At 46.8% G+C, this 22,804-nt stretch overlaps 1 protein-coding gene across 5 annotated transcripts in view; it reads left to right on the top strand.

Moving 5' to 3' along the window:
* The window catches only part of EFCAB11 (EF-hand calcium binding domain 11), an 83,977-nt gene that overhangs the window by 22,553 nt on the left and 38,620 nt on the right, over positions 1–22,804 (top strand). The window contains exon 6 of one of the 5 annotated variants that reach the window (XM_053255690.1): positions 20,206–20,279. The exons of 3 other annotated variants lie outside the window; for them this stretch is intronic. In XM_053255690.1, the coding sequence (XP_053111665.1) occupies positions 20,206–20,266 (61 nt within the window). In that variant the 3' untranslated portion in view covers positions 20,267–20,279. Of the gene's footprint in view, positions 1–4,505; positions 5,111–20,205; positions 20,280–22,804 lie in introns of those variants that run through there. One more of the 5 variants, XM_053255712.1, reaches the window with a different exon arrangement.

Consider the following 22,804-nt stretch of genomic DNA (forward strand, 5'->3'; position numbering starts at 1 on the left):
CTCAAACACCCCCTTGCTTTTGTTTTCATCTTGGTTTCAGCCCTATAACTGGTCCCAACACCCAGAACCTGATGTGCTTCTAGAAATGGGAGTGATAGCAGACACTGCCCCATATGGTCCTTGAAAATACAAGCCAAGTGTCTCCCTCTGTGCTCCTCGGCCCGCCCGCCCTGCCACAACTGGTTTGTGGCACATGTTGTTCCTCCCTCCTCTTCCTCACTCTCTTTCCTCACAAGCAGTCTGTCTTTGGTCAGCTTCTACTCTCCCTCCTCTTTGGGAATGGTGGCCTTCTTGCATAGTCAATACTCTTCTATTGTGTTGGCTCTGTGGTCGCCAGGAGTCAACACTGACTAGTCGGCACACTTTAGCTTTCCTCTTTTAATATCACTTCTTTCTTACTTTGAGAATGCCCTGCTTTCCTGACTCTGCTTGCCCCTCTGGGGTACTCTGCAGTGACGCTTCACTGTCCAGATCTGTAGTTGTTGGTTTGAAGCTAATCGTTCTGCTCCACCATACAGATAAGCTATCTGCTTCCCAGACTGGTCAGAGTTGGCAGTAGAAGAGTAAGGGTTTCCCTAATGTTTGAATAATTTCCCCAGAATCTATTTGATGTCCCAGCTTTGGACACCTAACTAGATGCAAATGTGTCCGAGCAGATATGTTTCTTCCTTCTGCCCTCTCTCTCCACCCCCTAAGCACACTGCCGTGCCTTGATCCACCTAAGGAGATCTGTGAATAGAGTTAGGCTTTCTGTGTGCATATTGCTGGAGGAGAAACCACAGGTAGAAATCAGATGAGCATTCAAGTATGGATGCTTTCTCTTTGCACTGCATTGTTTCAGTGGAATGCATGCCTCCCAGTGTGGGGTGCACATTGAAAGCAGGAGGTTTAAATGCAAGAGTTATCCAGATTCCTAAATCGTGTTTAGTTCATTTTAACTTTGCTGGTTCACTTCTGTAATTAGTGAGGTGATGACAGATATGTGAGCGATAAACCTAGAGGAGGAGAGGCTATTCTATGTGTCTTGGTAGTACAAGTAACTCCAGTTGCAAAAACAGGCTTCTGTAACTTGATTATCTCTACTTGGTGCACTGAAACCTGTTACATACGAGGTAAAGGACTACATCAGGCACTGTGATAACTCACATGGAGCCTATGTTTTATCCCAGAAAAACCTCCAGGTGCCTAAAGCTGCTGCACTAGACATTGATCACTGGCAGGTGCAGCAGCATGCCTGCAGTCGACTGCTGCCTCTATGCTTCTCTGGATCAGGATATGTGAGACAGCGTTAGACAGAAGCAGATCATATATCCCCTTGTGATCTGCATTTTATGCTGATTTGCACCTAGATGAGTAGGATAATGCACTGGAAGCATACTAATGCCTGTGTGTGTTTGTCTGCTCTGTTCCAAATGACCTCATTGTTTCTTCCCTATAATTATTCAGTAATACAAAAATAACCTGGTTTTGTGTAGACATCTTCAGCTGAGATCTTGTGCTCTTTATGAAATTTTGATTTAGACATGTACTGCAGAGCAGAGCGAATATGAAACATTCATCTTCCCATGGCTAGTTACCATGGGAACATAGTATACAGTGCAGTGTCATTCCGGTTCTGGTGATGTCTGCAGCACTGTTTCTTTGTTGTTCTCTTTTCTTAAGCAACTGTGTTACAGCCTTCACATTTAAGTATGCAGGCAACTGCATGTACATGTCATGTAAAATGGCCATTGGAGATTGAAACACATTTTTGCCTGCATGCTTTTAGTCATGGGTATAATTTTTGATTGACTCTCTCTTGTTACAAAGTTCTTACCATTTTGGTTGTGTAGAATGAGGTGCAAAATATCGTATTTGTGCAGAATGGACGTCCGTCCTGCAAAACATGTGCTCTTGTTTTGCATTCTCAAACAAGGAATGGGCCCCTACTGGACGTCAGCTTACATTAGATCATTACAATTCCAAAAAAGTAATTTCCTTCTTTCCCCTTGCAACCTTTTGTAGCCTTCCTTGGGGTAGATTATCCATCTGCAACAGAGTTTTCACTAAAATAAAATAAAATACCAAGAGCTAATTCAAATATTGGAAATGTTTAATAGGGTCATGGGAAAATAAAATGTATTGGTGAGAAAAATATTTTGCTTCAACATACTAGATGTAAATTGCTCCATAATTTTACGAGCACCATTTCCTACTTGTAGACTGACTGGCTACCAAACAAGGATTTCTCTCTTGCTGTCCCATTCCCTTATCCCATGAAGACCTTGTATTTGTCTTCATTTACAACTCCCTTGTATTCTTCACCTCTGCAAGGATAATGTTAACCCTCCGCTCCACCCAGACTCTTTCCCATCTCAGTGACCACGAGAAATATGGAGTACTGGGCAAATTTATTTACTTACTCCATTTACATCCCACCCTTTCTCCATAGAGTTCAGGGCAGCATACCGTGTTATTCCATCCAGCTCCCTTCTCTTAACAACTCTGTGAGGTAATATAGCCTAGAGAGAGTGACTGGCCAAAGATACCTTGTGAGGTTTGGGGCTGAGTGAAGAGTTCAACCCAGGCCTTTCCAATCTAAACCTGTAACTAACTACTACACCTCATGTGTAGATGATCAGCTGTGTTTCTGTAAGGCCGAGGAAGATGTCTGTGGGAATGGACTAGGAATATTTATTTTGGAATTTTTATATCTTGTCTTCTGTTAAAACATTCATAGTGGCTTGCAGAAATGTCAAACTACACATAAAACAAATGCAGTGAAAAACAACTATACAAAGTATAACTAAACAGCAGAAATAATAAAGCCAGGCAAAAACCAACAGGCAAAAAACTGAGCAGACAAAAACTAGCCCTCTACCCCAGATACCCTCCAAATAGTTTTAACATAGTGTTGGAAGGAAAGGCATGAGAGGACCAGAGAGATCTCCTGGGGCAGGGAGTTCCAAAGCTTGGGTGCTATGACCAGGAAGCTATACCAGCCACCCGCCTTGCCTCTGAAGCCAGGGGTACACAGGTGCCTTAGCAGATGATTTAAAAGAGAGGCAGGCTCATATGGGGAAAGGTGGTCCTTAAGATATCCAGATTCAGGGCCATATGGAAACAATGGCCTGTAAGATTTGTGTTTGTATGCATTATATCTACACAAACAAATGTGTCCAAATGTTTAAATTACTTAAGGTCATTCTCACGCAGTGAGTGGCAAAGCAGGGAGCCGGAGGAGGAAGTCCTCCAGCATCCCTCAGTGCACTGCTCCAGGAGTGTGCTGTGTTGAGAAATCCCCCCTCAGTCGGGCACTGTTGCCATCCAACATTATGTGTGCTTGGACTGCCTACAGTCCATGCACACATGACCAAGTATCTGGATAGAAGGGTAATAGCTGGAGGTAAAACCTTGGGGTACCCGGCAGGGCAGCACCAGGATCAGCCTCGATCCTGGCACTTCACACGAGCAGCCCTTCCCCGGTAGGGCTGCTCGTGTGAATAGCCTTATTATTTTACAAAGAGTAATGGCATGTTACTTGTGTAAATGACTTGTTTCTTTTCTTGAACAAACTATGTCCCTAAACTAAACACTTATGGGGCTCAGTCTGTTAATTCTTGGCTTTCCCTGGAGCCCATATTCATAGCGCTTGCAACCTTCTTCCCATCCTCCTCACAATGTAAATTCAGGAGATATTTTTGGGCCTGAAAGAACCACACAGCTAAGGGGTTCATGATCTAGTGTTGGTGTCTGCTATTCAACGGAAAAAAGTCAAATGTTTCTGTTCCCTTCCAAATTTTCCCTGTGATCAAATATTTCAGTTTTTAAAAAACATATTTTATTTAAAATAGGCATTGGCCTAAATCCAAAATAAGTGTTGTTTGTGGGGAATGCTTCCGTGCATGCATGGGCCATAGAATTTTAGAGCAGAAGGAACCTTGAAGGTTCTCTAGTTCAATTCCCTATTCACTGAGGGACTTGCAACCCTCAGGGACATATTTTCAGGAGGTACATGCAGCTACAAAGGGAATAGTCAAGAATCACTTCTTCTCCTTGAGCAACTCTTAGTTTGGATGTAGGCCACTGTGTGTATTGCTCTTTTATAGGAAATGGGTAACATTCTGTACATTTTCCCACTTTGCGCCAGTTTTGTGAAGGGAGAGGATATTTTTTAATTGTGATCTTGTTCTCTAAGACTAAAGTTCTGTATTAAACCAAGCTTGCATCAGATTATGTCAGTATATAAATTGCAGTAGCTAAGCATGGTGCATTTGACTGCATAAGCTTGTAATGTGTAACTATACTTCCAACTTCCCTTCTTGACTATTCCACTGAGTAACCTTGAACTGTAATATCTTCATAGTATGCACTTTTTAAAAATAATTAAAACCCAATTTTAAGTACACTTACATGGAAGTATGTTGTATCAAATCAATGAGACTTAATTCAGCATGAATGTGTTTAGGACTAGAATTCTAGAAATCTTATTTTCCCAACAATGTCATCCGTCTTTTTTCCTTTAGGTATTAGCACAAACTGAATATCTTGTTCAGTCTACAATCCAGAGGGGAATAAATCCAGAATTTATGGGCTGTCTCTGCTTGTAAAATTAAACATATTCTTAGGGAGGTACTGTAGTTACATATTCTCAGTTGTTAATTTAGTTAATTTTGATGTGAGGTTTCTAAACCTGTTGCCATACTTGCATTTTGTGCTTCTATGGTTTTCTTACCTCTTTTCTATGTCTGTTCGTATTCTTTCAGGCTCAGGGGATTGTTGACCCATTTTCTACAGAAAAGGGGAATGACTCAATAGATAATTTTATAATTGATAGTTTGTTGATTCATCTAATAAGTACTTTCCTTCAGCTCCTTTCTTGCTCACTCTGCAGCATATTATTCCCTTTTCCATAATCTTGTTTGTGTGTCAGTCATTGCAAAAACAACATAACTATAGAAACTGCATCTTGCTATGCTGAAATAGACTGTTAATTCCAAGTATAAATCAATATGTATAATAATCTTTCAGTGAAATGTACACATACATGTTTTGAGTGGTGACAGTGGCAATGCTGATAATGTTTTCACAGGACATTAAAAATAAAGTATACATTGCACATGTGCAATAACTTTGAGTTGTAATCATCCTTGAATCTTGAGTTTTATGATCTTTGTTAAAAAGGATAGCTCTTCCTGCTGGCTACTATTTGTTTAGAGATACTGTACATAGTAGGTATGTGCACAAATCAATTTTTTTTAAATTCAATTTGTGCCAAAATTGAATCACCCCTGATTTGTTTTGTGTCTTAACCTCCCCCTGAATCACCACAGATTCGATTTGGATTTGATTTGATTTGGATTTGGATTGATTCAGACCACTTATAAAGGTCCTAAGGGCACCACATTTGGGTGGTGTGTAGGTGCCACCTACCACTCAAATTTCAAGGCAGTGGGGCACTTGGTTGATTTTTAATGATTTTTTTAAGTTTTTACTGACTTTGTATATTTCTGCCATAGGAAGTAATGGGGATTCGAAGTTGCCCTATCCTCACCCCAGCTTTAATTTTTTATTTTTTTTTAAACCTACTAAGCTCTAGCCCTTATAGAAGTGGAGTTATGGAGCAAAATGTGCAGTCACAATTTTTCAAGTGTTTGGATTCTTTGGTGTATAATAACTTTTCCCCATAATGATTCCCTATGAGGATTCATTATACACCTTTATTTCTTCTCACAGTGTCAACTGTGGACAAGCTGCTTGGAGTGATGAGGCCTAACACTTGTTCTCATGACCCTTGTCCAACATGGCTTGTTCTATCTAGCAGGGAGACTATTGTAGGCAGCCTGGTGGAAATCATAAATGCTTCACTGAGGGAGGGCAAGATGCCTTCTTGTCTTAAGGAGGCAATTATTAGACCTCTTCTAAAAAAGCCTGCATTAGATCCCTCTGAGATGAGCAATTATAGGCCTGTTTCCAATCTCCCATGGTTGGGCAATGTAATTGAGAGGGTGGTGGCCTTACAGCTCCAGGCAGTCTTGGAGGAAACTGATTATCTAGACCCATTTCAAAATGGCTTTCGAGCAGGCTATGGGGTGGAGACTGCCTTGGTCGGCCTGATGGATAATGTCCAGTTGGGAATTGACAGAGGAAGTGTGACTCTGTTGGTCCTTTTGGATCCCTCGGTGGCTTTCGATACTATCGACCACAGTATCCTTCTGGAACGTCTGAGGGTGTTGGGGGTGGAAGGCACTGTTTTACAGTGGTTCCACTCCTACCTCTCGGACAGATTTCAGATTATGTCGATTGGAGATTGTTGCTCTTCGAAATTTGAGCTTAAGTATGGTGTCCCTCAAGGCTCCATACTTTCTCCAGTGCTCTAACATCTACATGAAACCACTGGGAGAGATCATCAGGGGATTTGGAGCTGGGTGTTACCAGTACGCTGATGACACCCAGATCTACTTCTCCATGTCACCTTCTTCAGGAGCTGGCATATCCTCCCTAAATGCCTGCCTGGAAGTGGTAATGGCCGGGATGAGGGAGAATAAATTGAAGCTGAATCCAGATAAGACGGAGGTACTTACTATGTGGGGTCAGAACTCCAGAGATGATTTTGACCTACCTGTTCTAGACAGGGTCACACTTCCCCAAAAGGAACAGGTTCGCAGTCCTGGAGTACTTCTGGATCCACACCTCTCCCTGGTTTCTCAGGTTGAGGCGGTGGCCAGGGGTGGTTTCTATCAGCTTCGGCTGATATGTCAGCTGCTTCCATTTCTTGAGATCAATGACCTCAAAACAGTGGTACATCTGTTGGTGACCTCCAGACTTGACTTCTGTAATGCGCTTTATGTGGGGCTGCCTTTGTACATAGTCTGGAAACTTCAGTTGGTTCAGAACGCGGCAGCCAGGTTGGTCTCTGGGTCATCTCGGAGAGACCATATTACTCCTTTGCTGATGGAGTTACACTGGCTGCCAATAGGTTTCCGGGCAAAATACAAAGTGCTAGTTATTACTTATAAAGCCCTAAATGACTTAGGCCCTGGGTATTTAAGAGAGCATGTTCTACACTATGAGCCCCACCGCCCATTGAGGTCATCTGAGGAGGTCCGTCTCCAGTTACCGCTGACTCGTCTGATGGCTACACAGAGACGGGCCTTCTTGGTTGCTGCCCTGAGATTGTGGAATGCGCTCCCCACTAAGATATGATCCTCTCCATCTCTAGCAATTTTTTAAAAACATCTAAAAACCCATCTTTTTAACCAAGCTTTCTCAGCCTTTTAAAATTTGTTGGTTTAATTTTGTGATTGATTTTAAATTGTTGAATTGTTTTAACTTTTTATATGTGTTTTAATTGTTTGTCCTCATAGGGATTCATTATGAGGAAAGGTTATTAGACACCAAAGAGCCTAAACAGTTGAAAAAATTCCTAGAGCAGTGGTTCCCAAAGTGGGAGCCTCCAGATTTTGCTGAACTACAGCTCCCATCATCCCCAGCCATAATAAATTGTAGCTGGGATGAGGGGAGTTATAGTTCAGCAACATCTGGATGTTCCACTTTGGGAACCACTGCCCTAGAACATAAGCTGAGTAGTACCCCACTGCCTTGCAGGTAGGAGGGGGGTGTAGTTAGCACAGGGCAGTTGACAGTTGGCACTGTCCAAAGACAGTCAAAATGAATGGAAGAAATGAAGGTGTGTAATGAATCCTCATAGGGATTCATTGAGGGAAAGTTATTATACACCAAAGAATCCAAACACTTGAAACATAGTTTCATAGCTTTTCATACACATATACTCTACGAATGTGGCTAATCCTTTTTTGAAGCTATCTAAGCTAATGGCCTTAACTGAATCTTGTGGCAGTAAATTTCATGGAAGGAACAAAATGGGAACGGTGCAGTAGAAGTTTATTAAAGAGTAGATCCTAACACGTTTCGAGGGAAGACTCTTCTTCATGGGACTACAACATATAAAATATACCAGTGAGGATAAGAAATAGGAGCTGTGAGACTACACACAATTTTTAAAAATAGACAAAAGCAAGCCATGATTATAAACTTATATAAAAGACAATAAGATAAACCTCAAGTACAAAGATAAGAGTGTTATCCTATATAATAAAACCCTAAGGTACCTGCGTCCGTGTCTCTTGAAGGTGTTCTGCGCATGCGTGGCGCATGCGTAAATGCATCCGTGTATGCAGGGGGCGCCTGATTGGTCCTGGCGGCACACCCAGGAGAACCAGCGGGCCAGGCTGTGAGCGGCCATGGTGGCCGCGGAGCCAAGGCGGCGGGCCTGGCCGGGCAAGGCGAGGAGGCGGCGGGGGAAGCCGGGCGAGGCGGCGGTGGGCCCGGCCGGAGCCGCAGGCGGCGGTGGGTGGTGGGCCCGGTCGGAGCTGCGGTGGGCGGCGGGCCCAGCCGGAGCTGCGGTGGATGGTGGGTCCGGCCGGAGCTGCGGCCAACTCTTCTAGCTCAACTCTTCTAGCGCTCTTCTAACACCACTCTTCTAGCGCCCGTTAATGTAACAGGCTAAATGACTAGTTGATAAATAACTTCCCATACATGGACTAGCAGAATAAAACAGTATGGCAAAGGTATATAAACTGACTAACAAATTCAAGCAATGGTATTAAAAGTAACTAAACCACATATAATAGCAAATAGATTCTTACAAGCAGACTGGCAAGTTTAAACGGTGTAAACAACACACTCAAATTAGCTAGACCATGGTGAATGCAATACATGGAGTAACTAGCACACATACAGATGACAGAGAATAATGTGTATCCATTAACTCAAATGGATAAGTATAGAAAAATTAAAACTAAAATACAAAAACTACAGAAGAGTAGAAGATTAAAAGTAACTTGCAGTGGTTTACAAAGCAGAATACAGTACTTAACTTTTAAGCAGCTTAGCTAATCAGTAAAAAAAGAAGTCCTCATAGAAGGTTAGGAGACCACAGGTGTATGGATTAGTTACTAAAACAGCAGACCATGACTGAAATACCATGAAACTAACTTAACCTGTACAATGCAGGTTTGCAGAATACCAACTGACCTATTACTAAGGTAGAATGGACTGTCCATGGAAAAAGCAAATGGAAATGGAAACACACCACCACCGCCACCATCTGTGGTTTAGTTTGTTTTAATATCTTTGCTTGAATTTGTTTACAAAAAGCTATTTATCATAACCTTGGTTTAGTCAGTGTATATATCTTTGCCATACTATTTTAATCTGCTAGTCTGAGAGAAGTTATTTATCAATATCTCTCATTTCTGTACTTGAGGTTTATCTTATTTCCTTTTTATAAGGTTATAATATGGCTTGTTTTTATCTATTTTTTAAAACTGTGAGTAGTCTCACAGTTCCTTTTATATCTATTGCTTATCCTTGTTGATATATTGTTTATGTTGTAGTCCCCTGAAGAACAGTCTTTACTCAAAACACGATGGGATCTACTCTTTAATAAACTGCTCCTGCACCATTCCTGGTTCCTTCCTTCTTATTTGTGGTGCTTTTTCCTCCTGTGTGCATCTGCAGTAAATTCCATACCAGCTGCTGCAGTGATCTCTCTCAGATTTCAAAATAGTGCTACAATGCTCTTTCCAGTGCAAGTGAAGCTTTGTGTAGTGCTAGCACATCTATAGATCTTTTGTTTCCAGGAGTGGCAGTGTGGACCCACTTTAAAGGCTAGAGAGGCCACAAGAATTCATTACACAGCTGAAGAAGGTGTTTGGGTCAGTCATGTTTCTTCTTGAATGAAGGGGTAGAAGAAGGAGAGAAGAATGAGGGGAAGGCAAGGGGGGGGAGTAAAGTAAAATGTGTTTTTTTTAAACATTGAGCATTAATTATTACTTATTATTAGAAATTAAGGGAGGGAAAGTATAGGTAATCTGAAGGAAGGGGGAAATTAGAAACAGTAAATTCAAATATGCTAAGAGCTTGAAGTAGAATGGTACATATGGGAAATAGGAAGTGTTCTGAGATAAATGAATGTATGTCTTAATGTTATGCACGTTGCTTAGCAACAAGCAGTAAAAATGTGGACTAATGAGTAAAAAGTTATTCAAGGAAAAGAGACGTATATGTGGTTTAGTCTTGTAATCAAACATTGGTGAGGGTAAAAAGCAGAGGTGGAGGATACAGAACATTTTCCAAAAAGCTAGAGAAAAACCTTAGAACTGATTCTTGTCTCTTCATTTTACATCATATTAACTGGTGGGGGGAGTGGAGAGCATTGGCTTTCAAATAACCTATCAGCCATGCTTATGCAAATTTCATAATACTGTACTTAAACATGCAATAAATTGTCAAGAGTACAAAAGGAAATAGCAGAACATTAAGCAAACTAATGCCAAAAGTGTAATTAGTATATGCTTGTAAAAGGCTGGATGTTATGAAAAATGAATAAAGCTGATAATATATTTTATCTATTAACCGATCTTTCTACTATCTAAATCACTTTTTCAAAACTATTCTGAAGTTGCTTTCAAATTTTCTTTCCCCAGAGTTTCAGGTAGATGCAAATCCGCACAGCATGTTGTAGGCTGATCATCTGTAGAGTCATATATCAAATCTGTGGTAATGTTTTGTGATTTGTGTTGCTTGACATCACCAATATTCCATAAACCTTCTGTGCCACATTGTAGCAAGAATTGGTATTAATACAACACAACAGTGTCCCCACTGTATTTCCCACAGTATTCTAGATGGAATACCTGCCATTTTCCAAAACTGAGCAGCAAGGAGCTCAGCATCCATTTACGAATCTATCTATCTAATCTGTTTATTTTTCTTTGTAAACGGCTTTGAGAATTTTTGTTGAAAAGCAATTTATAAATTTAGTAGTAGTAGTAGTAGCAGCAGCAGCAGCCATTAGTAGATGGTAGATTATCTCCATTTCCTGTGCTGAGTCTTTGCTCTGTAAATAACAAAGAGTGACAACCGGTGGATCAAAAGGAACTATAAAAAGGCTAAAATCTGCTTTATCTTTTTAAAAAGGTGGGTCCAAAATTCATGTGGATCATATGCATTAATTCTACTCTTGCTACAGTCACAACACTGACAATTAGAGGGTGTAGAAGGATAAAGTTGTTTCAGCCTGCAAGGAGCCATTATTTTATAATAATTTTCAGCAAAGCTTACACAAGGTTGTATTTTCATTCCTTTTCCCCAAATGAATGTCTATACTTGATAGTTATTCCCATTCAAATCATGATTCCACTTTAAATAATAAGTCTTTTGTTGACACATTGATATACATCAATTAAGATTTAATACATTTTAGATAACATACCTTCATACATACCCATTACCTGGTTAAATGTGTTTCATTTCTTAGATGTATTCCTTTAAATCTGTCCTGTGCTTGGGGCCTTTAGTTGAAAAAAACTGAAATATGGGAATTGCTTCCTTACTTAGAATAACCAGTTCATTATGAGAAAAGCCTCTGGGTACCAGTTGCGGGGGAGTAACAGCAGGAGAGAGGGCATGCCCTCAACTCTTGCCTGTGGCTTCCAGCAGCATCTGGTGGGCCACTGTGTGAAATGGGATGCTGGACTAGATGGGCCTTGGGCCTGATCCAGCAGGGCTGTTCTTATGTTCTTAGTTCCTATTCTTTTTTTTAACCAAATACCTTAATCCTTGCTAAAATATATAACTTATCCCTGCAATCGGGCTCTGTACCGGAGGACTGGGGAGTAGCAAATGTAACACCGATTTTCAAAAAAGGATCCAGGGGCAATCCGGGAAATTACAGGCCAGTTAGCCTAACATCCGTTCCAGGCAAATTGATGGCAAGCATCCTCAAGGATAAAATTGTAAAGCACAAAGAAGAACAGGCCCTGCTGGGAGTGAACCAGCATGACTTCCGCAAAGGTAAATCTTGCCTGACCAATGTTTTGGGGTTCTTTGAGAGTGTCAACAAGTGTGTGGATCAAGGCGATCCAGTTGACATAGTATACCTGGACTTCCAAAAAGCTTTTGACAAAGTTACTCATCAAAGACTCCTGAGGAAACTTAGCAGTCATGGGATAAGGGGACAAGTACATGTGTGGGTTGCTAACGCGTTGAAAGACAGGAAACAGAGGGTAGGTATACATGGAGAGTTTTCACAAGGGGGGGAAGTAAGAAGTGGGGTCCCCCAGGGATCTGTACTGGGACCGGTGCTTTTTAATTTATTCATAAGTGATCTAGAAGCAGGGGTAGGCAGCAAGGTGGCCAAATTTGCAGATCATACCAGAACTTTTGGATAGTGAAATCCACAATGAATTGTGATGAGCTCCAAAAGGATCTCTTCAAACTGTATGAGTGGGGGACAAAGTGGCAAATGCGGTTCAGTTTTGGCAAGTGTAAAGTGATGCACGTTGGGACGAACTTCACATATATACTGATGGGATCTGAGCTGTTGGTGACTGACCAGGAGAGGGATCTTGGGGTTGTGGTGGACAGCTCGTTGAAAGTGTTGACTCAATGTGCGGCAGCTGTGAAAAAGGCCAATTCCATGCTAGGGATCATTAGGAAAGGGATTGAAAATAAAACAGCTAATATTATAATGCCCTTATACAAAACTATGGTGTGACCACACCTGGAGTACTGCATACAATTCTGGTCACCACATCTAAAAAAGGACATTGTAGAACTGGAAAAGGTGCAGAAGAGGGCAACAAGGTGATCAAGGGCCTAGAGCACCTTTCTTATGAGGCAAAGCTAAAACACGTGGGGCTTTTTAGTTTAGAAAAAAGACGACTGTGGGGAGACATAATAGAGGTCTATAAAATCATGCATGGTGTGGATAAAGTGGAGAGAGAGAGATTCTTCTCCCTCTCACATAACACTAGAACTAGGGGTCATCCCATGGAATTGATTGCCAGGAAATCTAGGACCAACAAACGGAAGTACTTTTTCTCCCTTGAAGTAGGAGGTCACGGCTCACAATGCGTAATCTTCTGCTCCTTGCTCCAGATAGACAGGAAGTCTCAGGTGTTTCAGATAGGTGATGATCTGTCCCCTTCTCCCAGCATGCCCAGGTGCACTTCCCCAGTTCCTTCCTGTCTTAGCTCCTGAATAGACGCATCTGGGCAGGCTCCTGCCCGGACCATCCTTTCAACTCTTCTTTGGTGAGCTTTCCTTTTACTAACATGGATCTTTCTCAGACAGGGGATACCCTACAGGGATCCCTTTCAGAGAGCACCGGGGAAGACCCTAGGGTGGTTAAGAAAAATCTCATAAGAGATTCCGCCACTCGTCTTCCCCTGACCCACATGGTCAGGGAAAGAGGAAAAAGAACTTCCCCAAAGGGAAGAAAAAGGAGGATGAGGCTGGGGGGGAGAAATCAGCCGGCTCTGCGGCAGAGTGAAAGAATTTTAATTCAGGCCGCCTGCAGCAATTCGCTGTGGCGGCAGGGAGACCGGGAAGCACACGTGGTTGGCGGGCCGGCTGGGGGGAGCGGGTGCCTTCTCCCCCTCGCCCTCGCCCCCCCCCGTGTCCACCCACACCAGACAATGTCTGGGGAGAGGCGTCAGGTCCTCTCCCGGACCACCCCCCCACATCTGCCCCCCCCCCTTGCTGGGGCCATCACAAGGGGCGAGCAAAACGGCCATCACGGAGGCTGCGGCCGTCATCGCAGCCGCCTACACCCCGCCGCGTCTGCGGCACTCATCCAGGCGGCGGCCGCTACTGCAGAGCAGACCACCACCGCTGGGGAACCCGCTGCCTTAGTGGCTACCTCCATTACGGCTGCCCCGGCCTTGGCGGCCGAGACTGCCTCCGCTACACCCATGGGGGCCGCCGCCTCAGCAGAGACCGCCCCCACGGCAATCTCGGCATGGGCCCCTATGCAGCAGGCCGCCGCGGGAAAACCGGCTGCCATTGCGACCGCCCCCGTCCCTACAGCCACCCCTGCTTTAGCGGCCGAGGCCGCTCCCAATACGGCTGTACTGGTTGGGGCTACCGCCCCCGCGGAGGTCACCCCCGGGAAACTCCGGCCGAGCGGTCCTCTCGGGGAGAAAAGCCCACGAGCACCGCCAGCCTGATCTCCTTCCCCTGGGCTTTTCTGCCTGCGGAGGCTGCTGCCATTGCATCCTCCAGCGATCTAGCTGAGGGAGTGACAGCAGCGCCACCTGCTGGCCAAAATGCACAAGCAGGTTTTGGGGCTCCACATGGCCATGACTATGTCGTAGCTAGAAACCAACCGGGGGCAGGCCCTGTGGGCATGCAAGGGCTGTATGGCATCACCCAGGAGCCAGCAGGCGGACCTTCCTGGGAGCCTCAGACTGAATTGGAGGACCCTTGCACAAGGGTGAGGAGGCTGATAAACCCCACCCCCGACAGGCGCTGAACGGCAGGGTGAAGTCCATAGACCTCTCACCCTCGCATCATATGATGATAGGCGGTTGGGCGAAGTCCATAGACCACTCACCCATGCCGCAGGTGCTGGAGCACAAAACGCTTACCAGGAGGATGCACCTTTAAGGGCCACCTGCGGCCAGAACAACCTGCACCACCTGGAAAGTCCTTATGAAGGCAGGTATGAGCATCCCTCACTACCCAGTCGACACCAGGTAAGTGTCGCATTTGGGGACTTGGAGGAAATGCAGGAGAAAGCACAATGGGTGCGGGAAATGATGGCCAAAGAAATGAGGGCGAATGCCAAAGCGCTTTCATGCTCAGTTAAGGAAGCAGTGGCCAGGGAGATGAGAAGAGTCTCTATCCTACCCCAGGGTGCGTCCCCGCAGCCCGCAGCTGGGAGAACACGGATTAGATCCCCTTCCTCTGAGGACAGCCCAGAAAGGACACACACCCGCAGTCACACATTAAGGCGCAGGCGCACCTCTGAGGGCACCTATACCGGCAGACGTAGCATTAGAGCAAATCAAGCGGGAGGGAGTGGGGAGGTAATCACCCCCACTCCAACAGCGCCCATGACAAATGACGGCTCTAGTAATAGGTGCCTTCCAGACCCAAACCCGGGGGACCACAATGAACCTGAAGAGTCTGGTAAGGAAGAAGGGGAACTTTCTGAGGAAGAGACCCCTCAGACTCCAAGCCCCATCCTGAGATTGTTTCCTCAAGATATGTATGAGGTGATGCTGTCCAAAGCCAAGAGGGTCATTAACGCTGCAGCCCCTCAGCCAGAGGCACAGGAGACGTCAGGCCAGCTGGCACTGGATGTGTTTCCTGTAGCTGGGCACCAACGCCCCATGGTCCCCTTCCCACCACTTTTCCAGAATGCCATGTATGCCGAATGGGCTAATCCTGCAGCCATCAGACACACAAGCTCGTTCCCCAAGAAGCTTTATATGCGCCCCGATGAGGCTATGGCAGAGATTGCGGTGCCCAAAATAGACCCGCCCATAGTGGCTCTTGTGTCAGGGGCTATCGTGAATAGAGAAGGGGATGAACAACTTAAGGGCCCTGAGGATAGGAAAGCGGAGGCCCTCCTACGCAAGGCCCACGAGGCGTCTGCTGGCTCCATCAGAGCCTCAACCGCCACCTCCGTCATGGCATGCGCATCCGTGTTGTGGGTTAAGGAGCTCCTCATCAAGCTTGAGCCGGGCCAGACGGCGCTCAGACAAGGCCTCAACAAACTGGCAAAGGCTGCTGCCTTCATGGCAGGCGCAAGCCTGGATTCCATTCAAGCCTCTTCTAAGGCAATGGCGGCAAACGTGGAGCTGCGCAGATCACTATGGCTCAAAAGCTGGCAGGTGGATGCAAAATCAAAATTCAATTTGGCCTCCACCCCGTTCAAGGGCGGCAACCTCTTTGGTGAGGCACTAGATGAAGTCCTGGTAGAGACACAGGACAAAAAGAAGGCCCACGGGCCGCAGTGACTCACGGGCCGGAGTGACTCACGTAGGTCCCTCCGCATTAACCGACATTCCTTTCGTCCCTACAAGCAAGGTACCAGCTTCCGGGGCCAGTGACAGAATCGATTCCAGGGACAATCCCAGTGGGGACACAGCAGCCACTGGAACCAGAAAAGCAGACCAGGCCAACGGCAACAACGCTTTGCCGCCCCCAGACGGGAGGACGGAAATCCATAAGCAGAACTGACTACGTGCCAGTAGGGGCCAGGCTACAACACTTCACCACCAAGTGGGCAGCCTCCACAAACGACAGGTGGGTGTTAAACACACTACAGTCGGGCTACTGCCTGGAGTTCAACTCCTTCCCACGGGAGCAGTTTCTAGCCTCCCCCAGGTCCAAGAACAAGATCAAACACCAGCGGATGAAGCGGGCCTTAGCCCACCTGCTTCAGATCCGGGCCATAGAGCCTGTACCCTCGACCAAAATAGGGCGTGGCGTTTACTCCATTTTGTTCTTGGTACTCAAGAAGGACGGAACCTGCCGGGCAGTCCTAAACCTCAGATGGTTGAACCGCTACATCCAGAAGCGACGCTTCCGGATGGAGTCCCTACATTCTATCAGGGAAGCAGTGGCACCCGGCGACTTCCTGGCGTCAGTAGATCTGAAGGAAGCGTACCTTCACATACCCATTGTCCATTCACACAGGAGGTTTCTAAGGTTCTGCTATGACCAGAAACACTTCCAATACAAGGCCTTACCCCTCAGGCTCTCCTTGGCCCCATGTGTATTCACCAAGGTGCTAGCCGCCCTGGTGGGCCACATGAGGTTGAAGGGTCTCAGGGTCCATGCTTACTTAGACGACATTTTAATTCGAGCACAGTCCCTTCAGCAGGCGAACAAAGACGTCCTGCGAGTCCGCCAGCTACTACAGTCCCATGGCTTCCTGGTAAATGAGGCCAAGAGCCAACTCCAACCATCTCACACTATTCAGCATCTGGGAGCCTGGTTCGACACAAACGTGGCCACCATATCCCTCCCTATAGACAGGAGGGAGAAACTGCGCAACCAGATCCAACCGCTTCTAAACCAGACGTGGGTGGAGGTCATGTCACTAGCGCAGGTTCTGGGGTCCATGATTGCATGCATCGAATGCCTGCCATGGGCAAGGTGGCACGCACGTCCATTACAATGGATGCTACTGCCCTTCCAGGACGATATCACAAACCGCACAGGACGACTGATACCACTTTCACGTCAGGTACAGCAGTCCTTTCGCTGGTGGCTATCCCAAAATCTGGAGAAAGGGAACCCCCTAAGGGAGCCCGACAGGATCTCTGTCACTACAGATGCCAGCCTGTTGGGATGGGGAGCTCTTTGCGAAGGGCAGACAGCCCAGGTCCTCTGGACCTTGGAGGAGGCTCAACACAGCATCAACTGGTTGGAGCTCAGGGCCATCAGATTGGCCCTCCTCCACGTCTCGGGATCCCTACAAGGTCAGCATGTGTTGGTCAGGACCGACAACATGACGGTCAAGGCTCATGTGAACCGTCAGGGCGGAACCAGGTCCAGATCCCTAATGGAGGAGTCCGATGCCCTATTCCAGTGGGCGGAATCCCATCTGCAGTCGATCAGAGCAGAGCACCTAAGCGGCATCTCCAGTGTTCAGGCAGACTGGCTCAGTCGCCAGACAGTGGACCAGGCGGAGTGGGCCCTCCACCCTGAAGTTTTCAGGCAGATTCAGAACAGTCTGGGGAGCTCTCAGGTGGACCTGTGTGCGTCCCGAGAGAACACCAAGCTACCCCGCATCTTCACGAGGTTCCGCCATCACCTCGCAGAAGGCACTGACGCCCTAAATGCCCCTTGGCCATGATGTCTCCTATATGTCTTCCCGCCGATAGGCCTGATCCCTCGGGTGGTGGCGAGGGTCCGCCAGAGGGCAGCACAGATCATTCTGGTGGCCCCATTCTGGCCAAGGCGCCCATGGTTCGCCGATCTGGTGCTTCTCTCTGTCGTGGAACCGATGCCCCTCCCGCTGTGGCCAGACCTGCTATCCCAAGGGCAGTTGCGGCACCCAGACCCAGCGTGGCTTCAACTTCACGCCTGGAGTTTGAACGCGCACTATTAGCAAAAAAGGGATACTCTAAGCTGGTGCAGGATACGATTCTGGCCGCCAGGCGCCAGAGCACCAATAGAATTTATCAGACAACCTGGGCCGCCTTCCTCAGATGGTCAAGGCGCAAGAGGATTGACCCAGGTTCGGCCAGGGTTCCCCAGCTTCTTGCCTTCCTCCAGGCGGGCCTGGACCAAGGTCTAAGACCCAATACTCTAAGACGGCAGGCTTCAGCCTTAGCCTCGGTACTTAAGCTGAAAGGTACAGGGGGCCTGGCTTTACACTCCCACCTATCACGCTTTTTGCGAGGGGCTACCAGCATCGCCCCATCTCCAGTCCATCGTTTCCCGTCATGGAACCTCAATAAGGTCCTAAATGCTCTCACGCGCACACCCTTCGAACCGCTTTCTGCCATCCCTCTGAAATTCCTATCATACAAAGTTCTTTTCCTGGCTGCTATCACCTCGGCACGCAGGGTGTCGGAATTGGGAGCACTCTCGGTTCGAAAGGAGCTCTGTATCTTTCAGCCAGACGCGGTGGTCCTTAAGACAGATCCTACCTTCATCCCTAAAATCAACTTGGTCTTTCATCGGTCCCAAGCACTGGTGCTACCGTCATTCTGTCCCAGCCCTAAGCACCCATTAGAACGTAAATGGCATAACCTAGATGTGCGCAGGGCCCTGCACATATACATTTGCAGGACCAAGGACTTAAGAAGATCCGAGGCTCTCTTCGTGTCTTTCCATGCCAGGTCCCTGGGGACCACGGCCTCCAAGACTACCTTGTCCCGCTGGCTGAGGGCTTGCATTGCCACAGCCTATCAGGCCCTGTCGATACAAGTGCCTCGGGGGATCACAGCACACTCCACCCGCAGTGCAGCCACCTCGGCGGCATTCTCAGCTCAGGCACCACTAGGGGAGATATGCCGGGCAGCCACGTGGTCATCCCCTTCTCCCTTTCTAAAACACTATAAAATTGACTCTCTGGTCGCAGAGCAGGCAGCCTTTGGGAGGACTATACTACAGCAGGTGGTGCACAACTGAAAATGATCCACTTCCCGCCCCCACGGGTACCTGTACTGCTCTGGTAGGTCCCATTGTGAGCCGTGACCACCTACTTCGAGGGAGAAAGAAACATTGGTCCTACCGTGAAGGGTTCTTTCTCCTCTGAAGTACGAGGTAACGCGGCCCACCCGTGGATCTGACACATACCTCAGCTATAGACCAGTATTGAGGCAATACTAACATATTTCAATATCTGTACTAATGATTCTAAAGTCTCAGGTATTCCACCCTCTATCCTTCACCCTTTGCATGCCGATCTCTAGTCCGTAACACTGTTGAGCTAGGCAAACAAGCCAAGGCGTTATGAGACACGACAGTCGGAACTGGGGAAGTGCACCTGGACATGCTGGGAGAAGGGAACGGATCATCACCTATCTGAAACACCTGAGACTTCCTATCTATCTGGAGCAAGGAGCAGAAGATTACCCATTTTGAGCCGTGACCTCCTACTTCAGAGGAGAAAGAACCCTTCACGGTAGGACCAATGTTTCTTTCACACAATGCATAATCCACTTGTGGAATTCTCTGCCATGAGATGTGGTGACAGCCAACGACCTGGATGGCTTTAAGAGGGGTTTAGATAACTTCATGGAGGAGATGCCTATTATTGGCTACTAGTCGGAGGGCTATAGGCCACCTCCAGCCTCAAAGGCAGGATGCCTCTGAATACCAGTTGCAGGGGAGTAACAGCAGGAGAGAGGGCATGCCCTCAACTCCTGCCTGTAGGCTTTCAGTGGCATCTGGTGGGCCACTGTGTGAAACAGGAAGGTGGACTAGATGGGCCTTGGGCCTGATCCAGCAGGGCTGTTCTTATGTTCTTATGTAATCTGGTTAAACAAAATAATTTCCAGCTGGGACGAATGGTTAATCCTGCTAAGTCAGTATAAAATGATTGTGCTTAGCTCTTTCTCTTTTTGAGTGTATGGAAAAAACCCATCCCAAGTTTTGAAAATCAATATCACAATGGGGTTTCTAAAGTTTTCAAAATGTCTGTGTTTTCATTTGCCCAGGATAAATATTTGAGATAGGTTTGCTGTCATCCTGGACTGCATTTGAACAGTATTGCCATCACTTCCTGGATTTTTGCTGCCTCATATTAACATTTCAGGCTTGAGAATGCCAGACACTCACACTGCTTTCCTATGATTGAGACTTGGGGAGACAAAACATTTAAAGGCATAGAAAAACATTAATCATGCAAAATAAATGTCACTACATTAAAAGTCTTTATCTCTCTGCCAGCTTAACTGTGACTGCCAATAACAGTCCAATCCAAACAGATAGGCCATATGAAAGATGCTGATGCTTGGATTCAGGTAAGTTTTTAAAGAGGAAGACATTCCATAACTATGAGGCTGCTCCCAATAACATCTGTCTATGAGCTCTTGCTCTCCATCTCCTGGCAAAGATGGTGGCTGACATTCCAACTAATGAAATGTACATGCGTCAAAGGACTGTGGGAGTGTGATGAGAGTCCTTGCACAATTCCCACAGTCCCCGGGCATGTGTGCTGTTATGCAAGAGCCCTTAGAGTTCAGAGTGCACCTCACACTCTGGAAGGGCTCTGCAATATCAGAAACATGTTCCTGACCCTCAGTGGCATGTTTCCGATCTTGCAGAGTCCTTCCAGAACACAGGGAGCATGCTGGACTCTAAAGGCTCTTGTGTATGCTGGTGGACTGGAGCGGTTCCGTGAGGGCTCTGTCACCTCAAAGCATACTGTACTCATTTCATTCGTCAGGATGTCAGCCAGTGTTTCTTGTTAATCTTAGAGATGACAATGAGAGGCAGACAAAGAGGACATTTCCAAGATATATTTGCAGTAAATAGTTTAGGAAATAATAGTAATGTGATGCATGTCTTAATTTGCCAGCCCAGATTAAATGCATGATTCTGTGCTTTGTGTCAGTGGTGTCAATTAGAATTGTAATGTGAAGAGGATCTACTGAGAGAATGAATCTATTGAAAGAGAGCTGCTTTCTCCGACAGCAACTATAGGGCTTTTGTGAGGTGTCAGACAGACAGACACAACTTAGGCAGGGACTATACCAGAACCCATTCTGATTGCTGCTAATCCAAGCAGGTTGGTAGGAGCATGAAGGAATGTCATACCAGCTATTGTCCCACCAAATTCACATCCTAGGAAGCTCCTCGTCCTTATTGGCAATCTTGTTGCTGGAGTAACTGCAGTCTAGAAGCACCCTTAGAGCATCACATTAGAAGTGTAAGGCCTCTGCTCCTGCCCACAACTGCTGCTCTACCCCATTCCCAAATGCTCCAGTAGTTCTTTCTCATTCGTAAACTAGAACAAGCAGTAAACTGCTTGTTAAAGCCATGCACAAGCCTAGATGCATTATGTCCACTGCAATTCCTTGTTCTCCCATTCAGAGAATGACTAGATTCTAAGAAGGGAGTCAGGGGCGTAACAAGGTTGGAGTTGGGCCCAGAGACAAAAATTTTTAAAAGGGCCCCCCCTCCCCACCGTCACCGCCTACCTCTCCTTCCACTGGCCCGAGGGACACTTAACAGAGGCAAGCAACGGTACTTGCAAAGGAAGGTGGGATGGCTTATTTTGGGGGGCTTCTCTCTCCCCCCGCCCCAGTAGGAAGATTGCTGCTGCAAAAAAGAATGCTTTTTTCAAACATTCCAAAAGGAAAAAGCAACGTTGATTCTTTCCAGAGGCTATCTGATCTCCAGACCACAGTCTATAATCAGAAAGCCTATTTTGCCAGAAAACCTGACCTCCCTCACAGTGACCAGGTTCTAAAAGAAAAGCAACCAACATCAAGGCTCGTAGACTCGTACAACCCCAGATGGGATTTTGTAGGCGGGACGGCATGCACCGGTCCTTCTCAACTTTTGAAAACAATTATCTCCTCCTTAGGAGTGTAACTGTTGGCAACATTGTTACCTGGAGATGGGAGAAGTGGCCTTGTGGGTGGGCGGGCGGGCGGGGAGGAAAGCAGGGGAGTCGGGACCATGTGGGCGGGTGGGGGAAAGCACGGGCCAGGAGGAGGAAAGCCAGCCTGGTCAGAAACCGTGGCTGGCCGGGGAGAAGCGGCCATGCGGGTGGGCGGGCAGTGGGGAGGAAAGCAGGGGAGTCTCGAGTCTCAGGACCATGTGGGCCGGCAGGGAAAGCGCGGGCACCCAGCCAGGAGGAGGAAAGCCGGTCCAGCCAGAAACCGTGGCTGCAGGGAGAAGCGGCCAGGCAAGGAGGGGGGAGGAAAGCAGGGACCAGTGGATGGGGAAGGAGGAGAGGAGCCCAGCCCCACGTGGCAAAGGGTGGAGACAAAGACAACAAGGAAATACCGGCGCCAGAACAAGGAGAAAAAATTTTTTGAAATTGGAAAAAAAATAGAAGTGATTCACAAGGAAGCTTGGGTAGGCGCTGGGTAGGGGAGAGCCTTTGAGGGGCCCCTCCAAGGCAGGGGGCCCCGAGACAACGGCCTCCCCATGCCTAATGATAGTTATGAAGGGAGTGACAAATACCATATTTACCTTAATGCAAGACTATGTTTTTCCCAAGTTCTCAGATGTTAGAACTTGGAGAGTCATCTTAAAATCAGAGTTCTGCTCCTTTCAGGTAAATACAGATATTGCCTGTATTTAACCTCTACAGGGGCGTAACTATAATGGGGCAAGGGGAGACAGTTGTATGGGGGCCCACTGCCTTGGGGGGTGCACTGCCTTGGGGTTCCCCCCAGAGGCAAGTCACATTACTAACCCCCAGCCGTGCTCCCGCCTGGGCTTCCTTCAGTTGTATTCATCATCCAAAATTGATGTAATGTTAAGACCTGGAGCTACCAGAACAGCATGTCTTCATGAACTGAGCTTCTGGGTG

Source organism: Hemicordylus capensis, chromosome 1 (genome assembly GCF_027244095.1).
Source record: "Hemicordylus capensis ecotype Gifberg chromosome 1, rHemCap1.1.pri, whole genome shotgun sequence".
In the NCBI taxonomy this organism is placed as follows: domain Eukaryota; kingdom Metazoa; phylum Chordata; class Lepidosauria; order Squamata; family Cordylidae; genus Hemicordylus; species Hemicordylus capensis.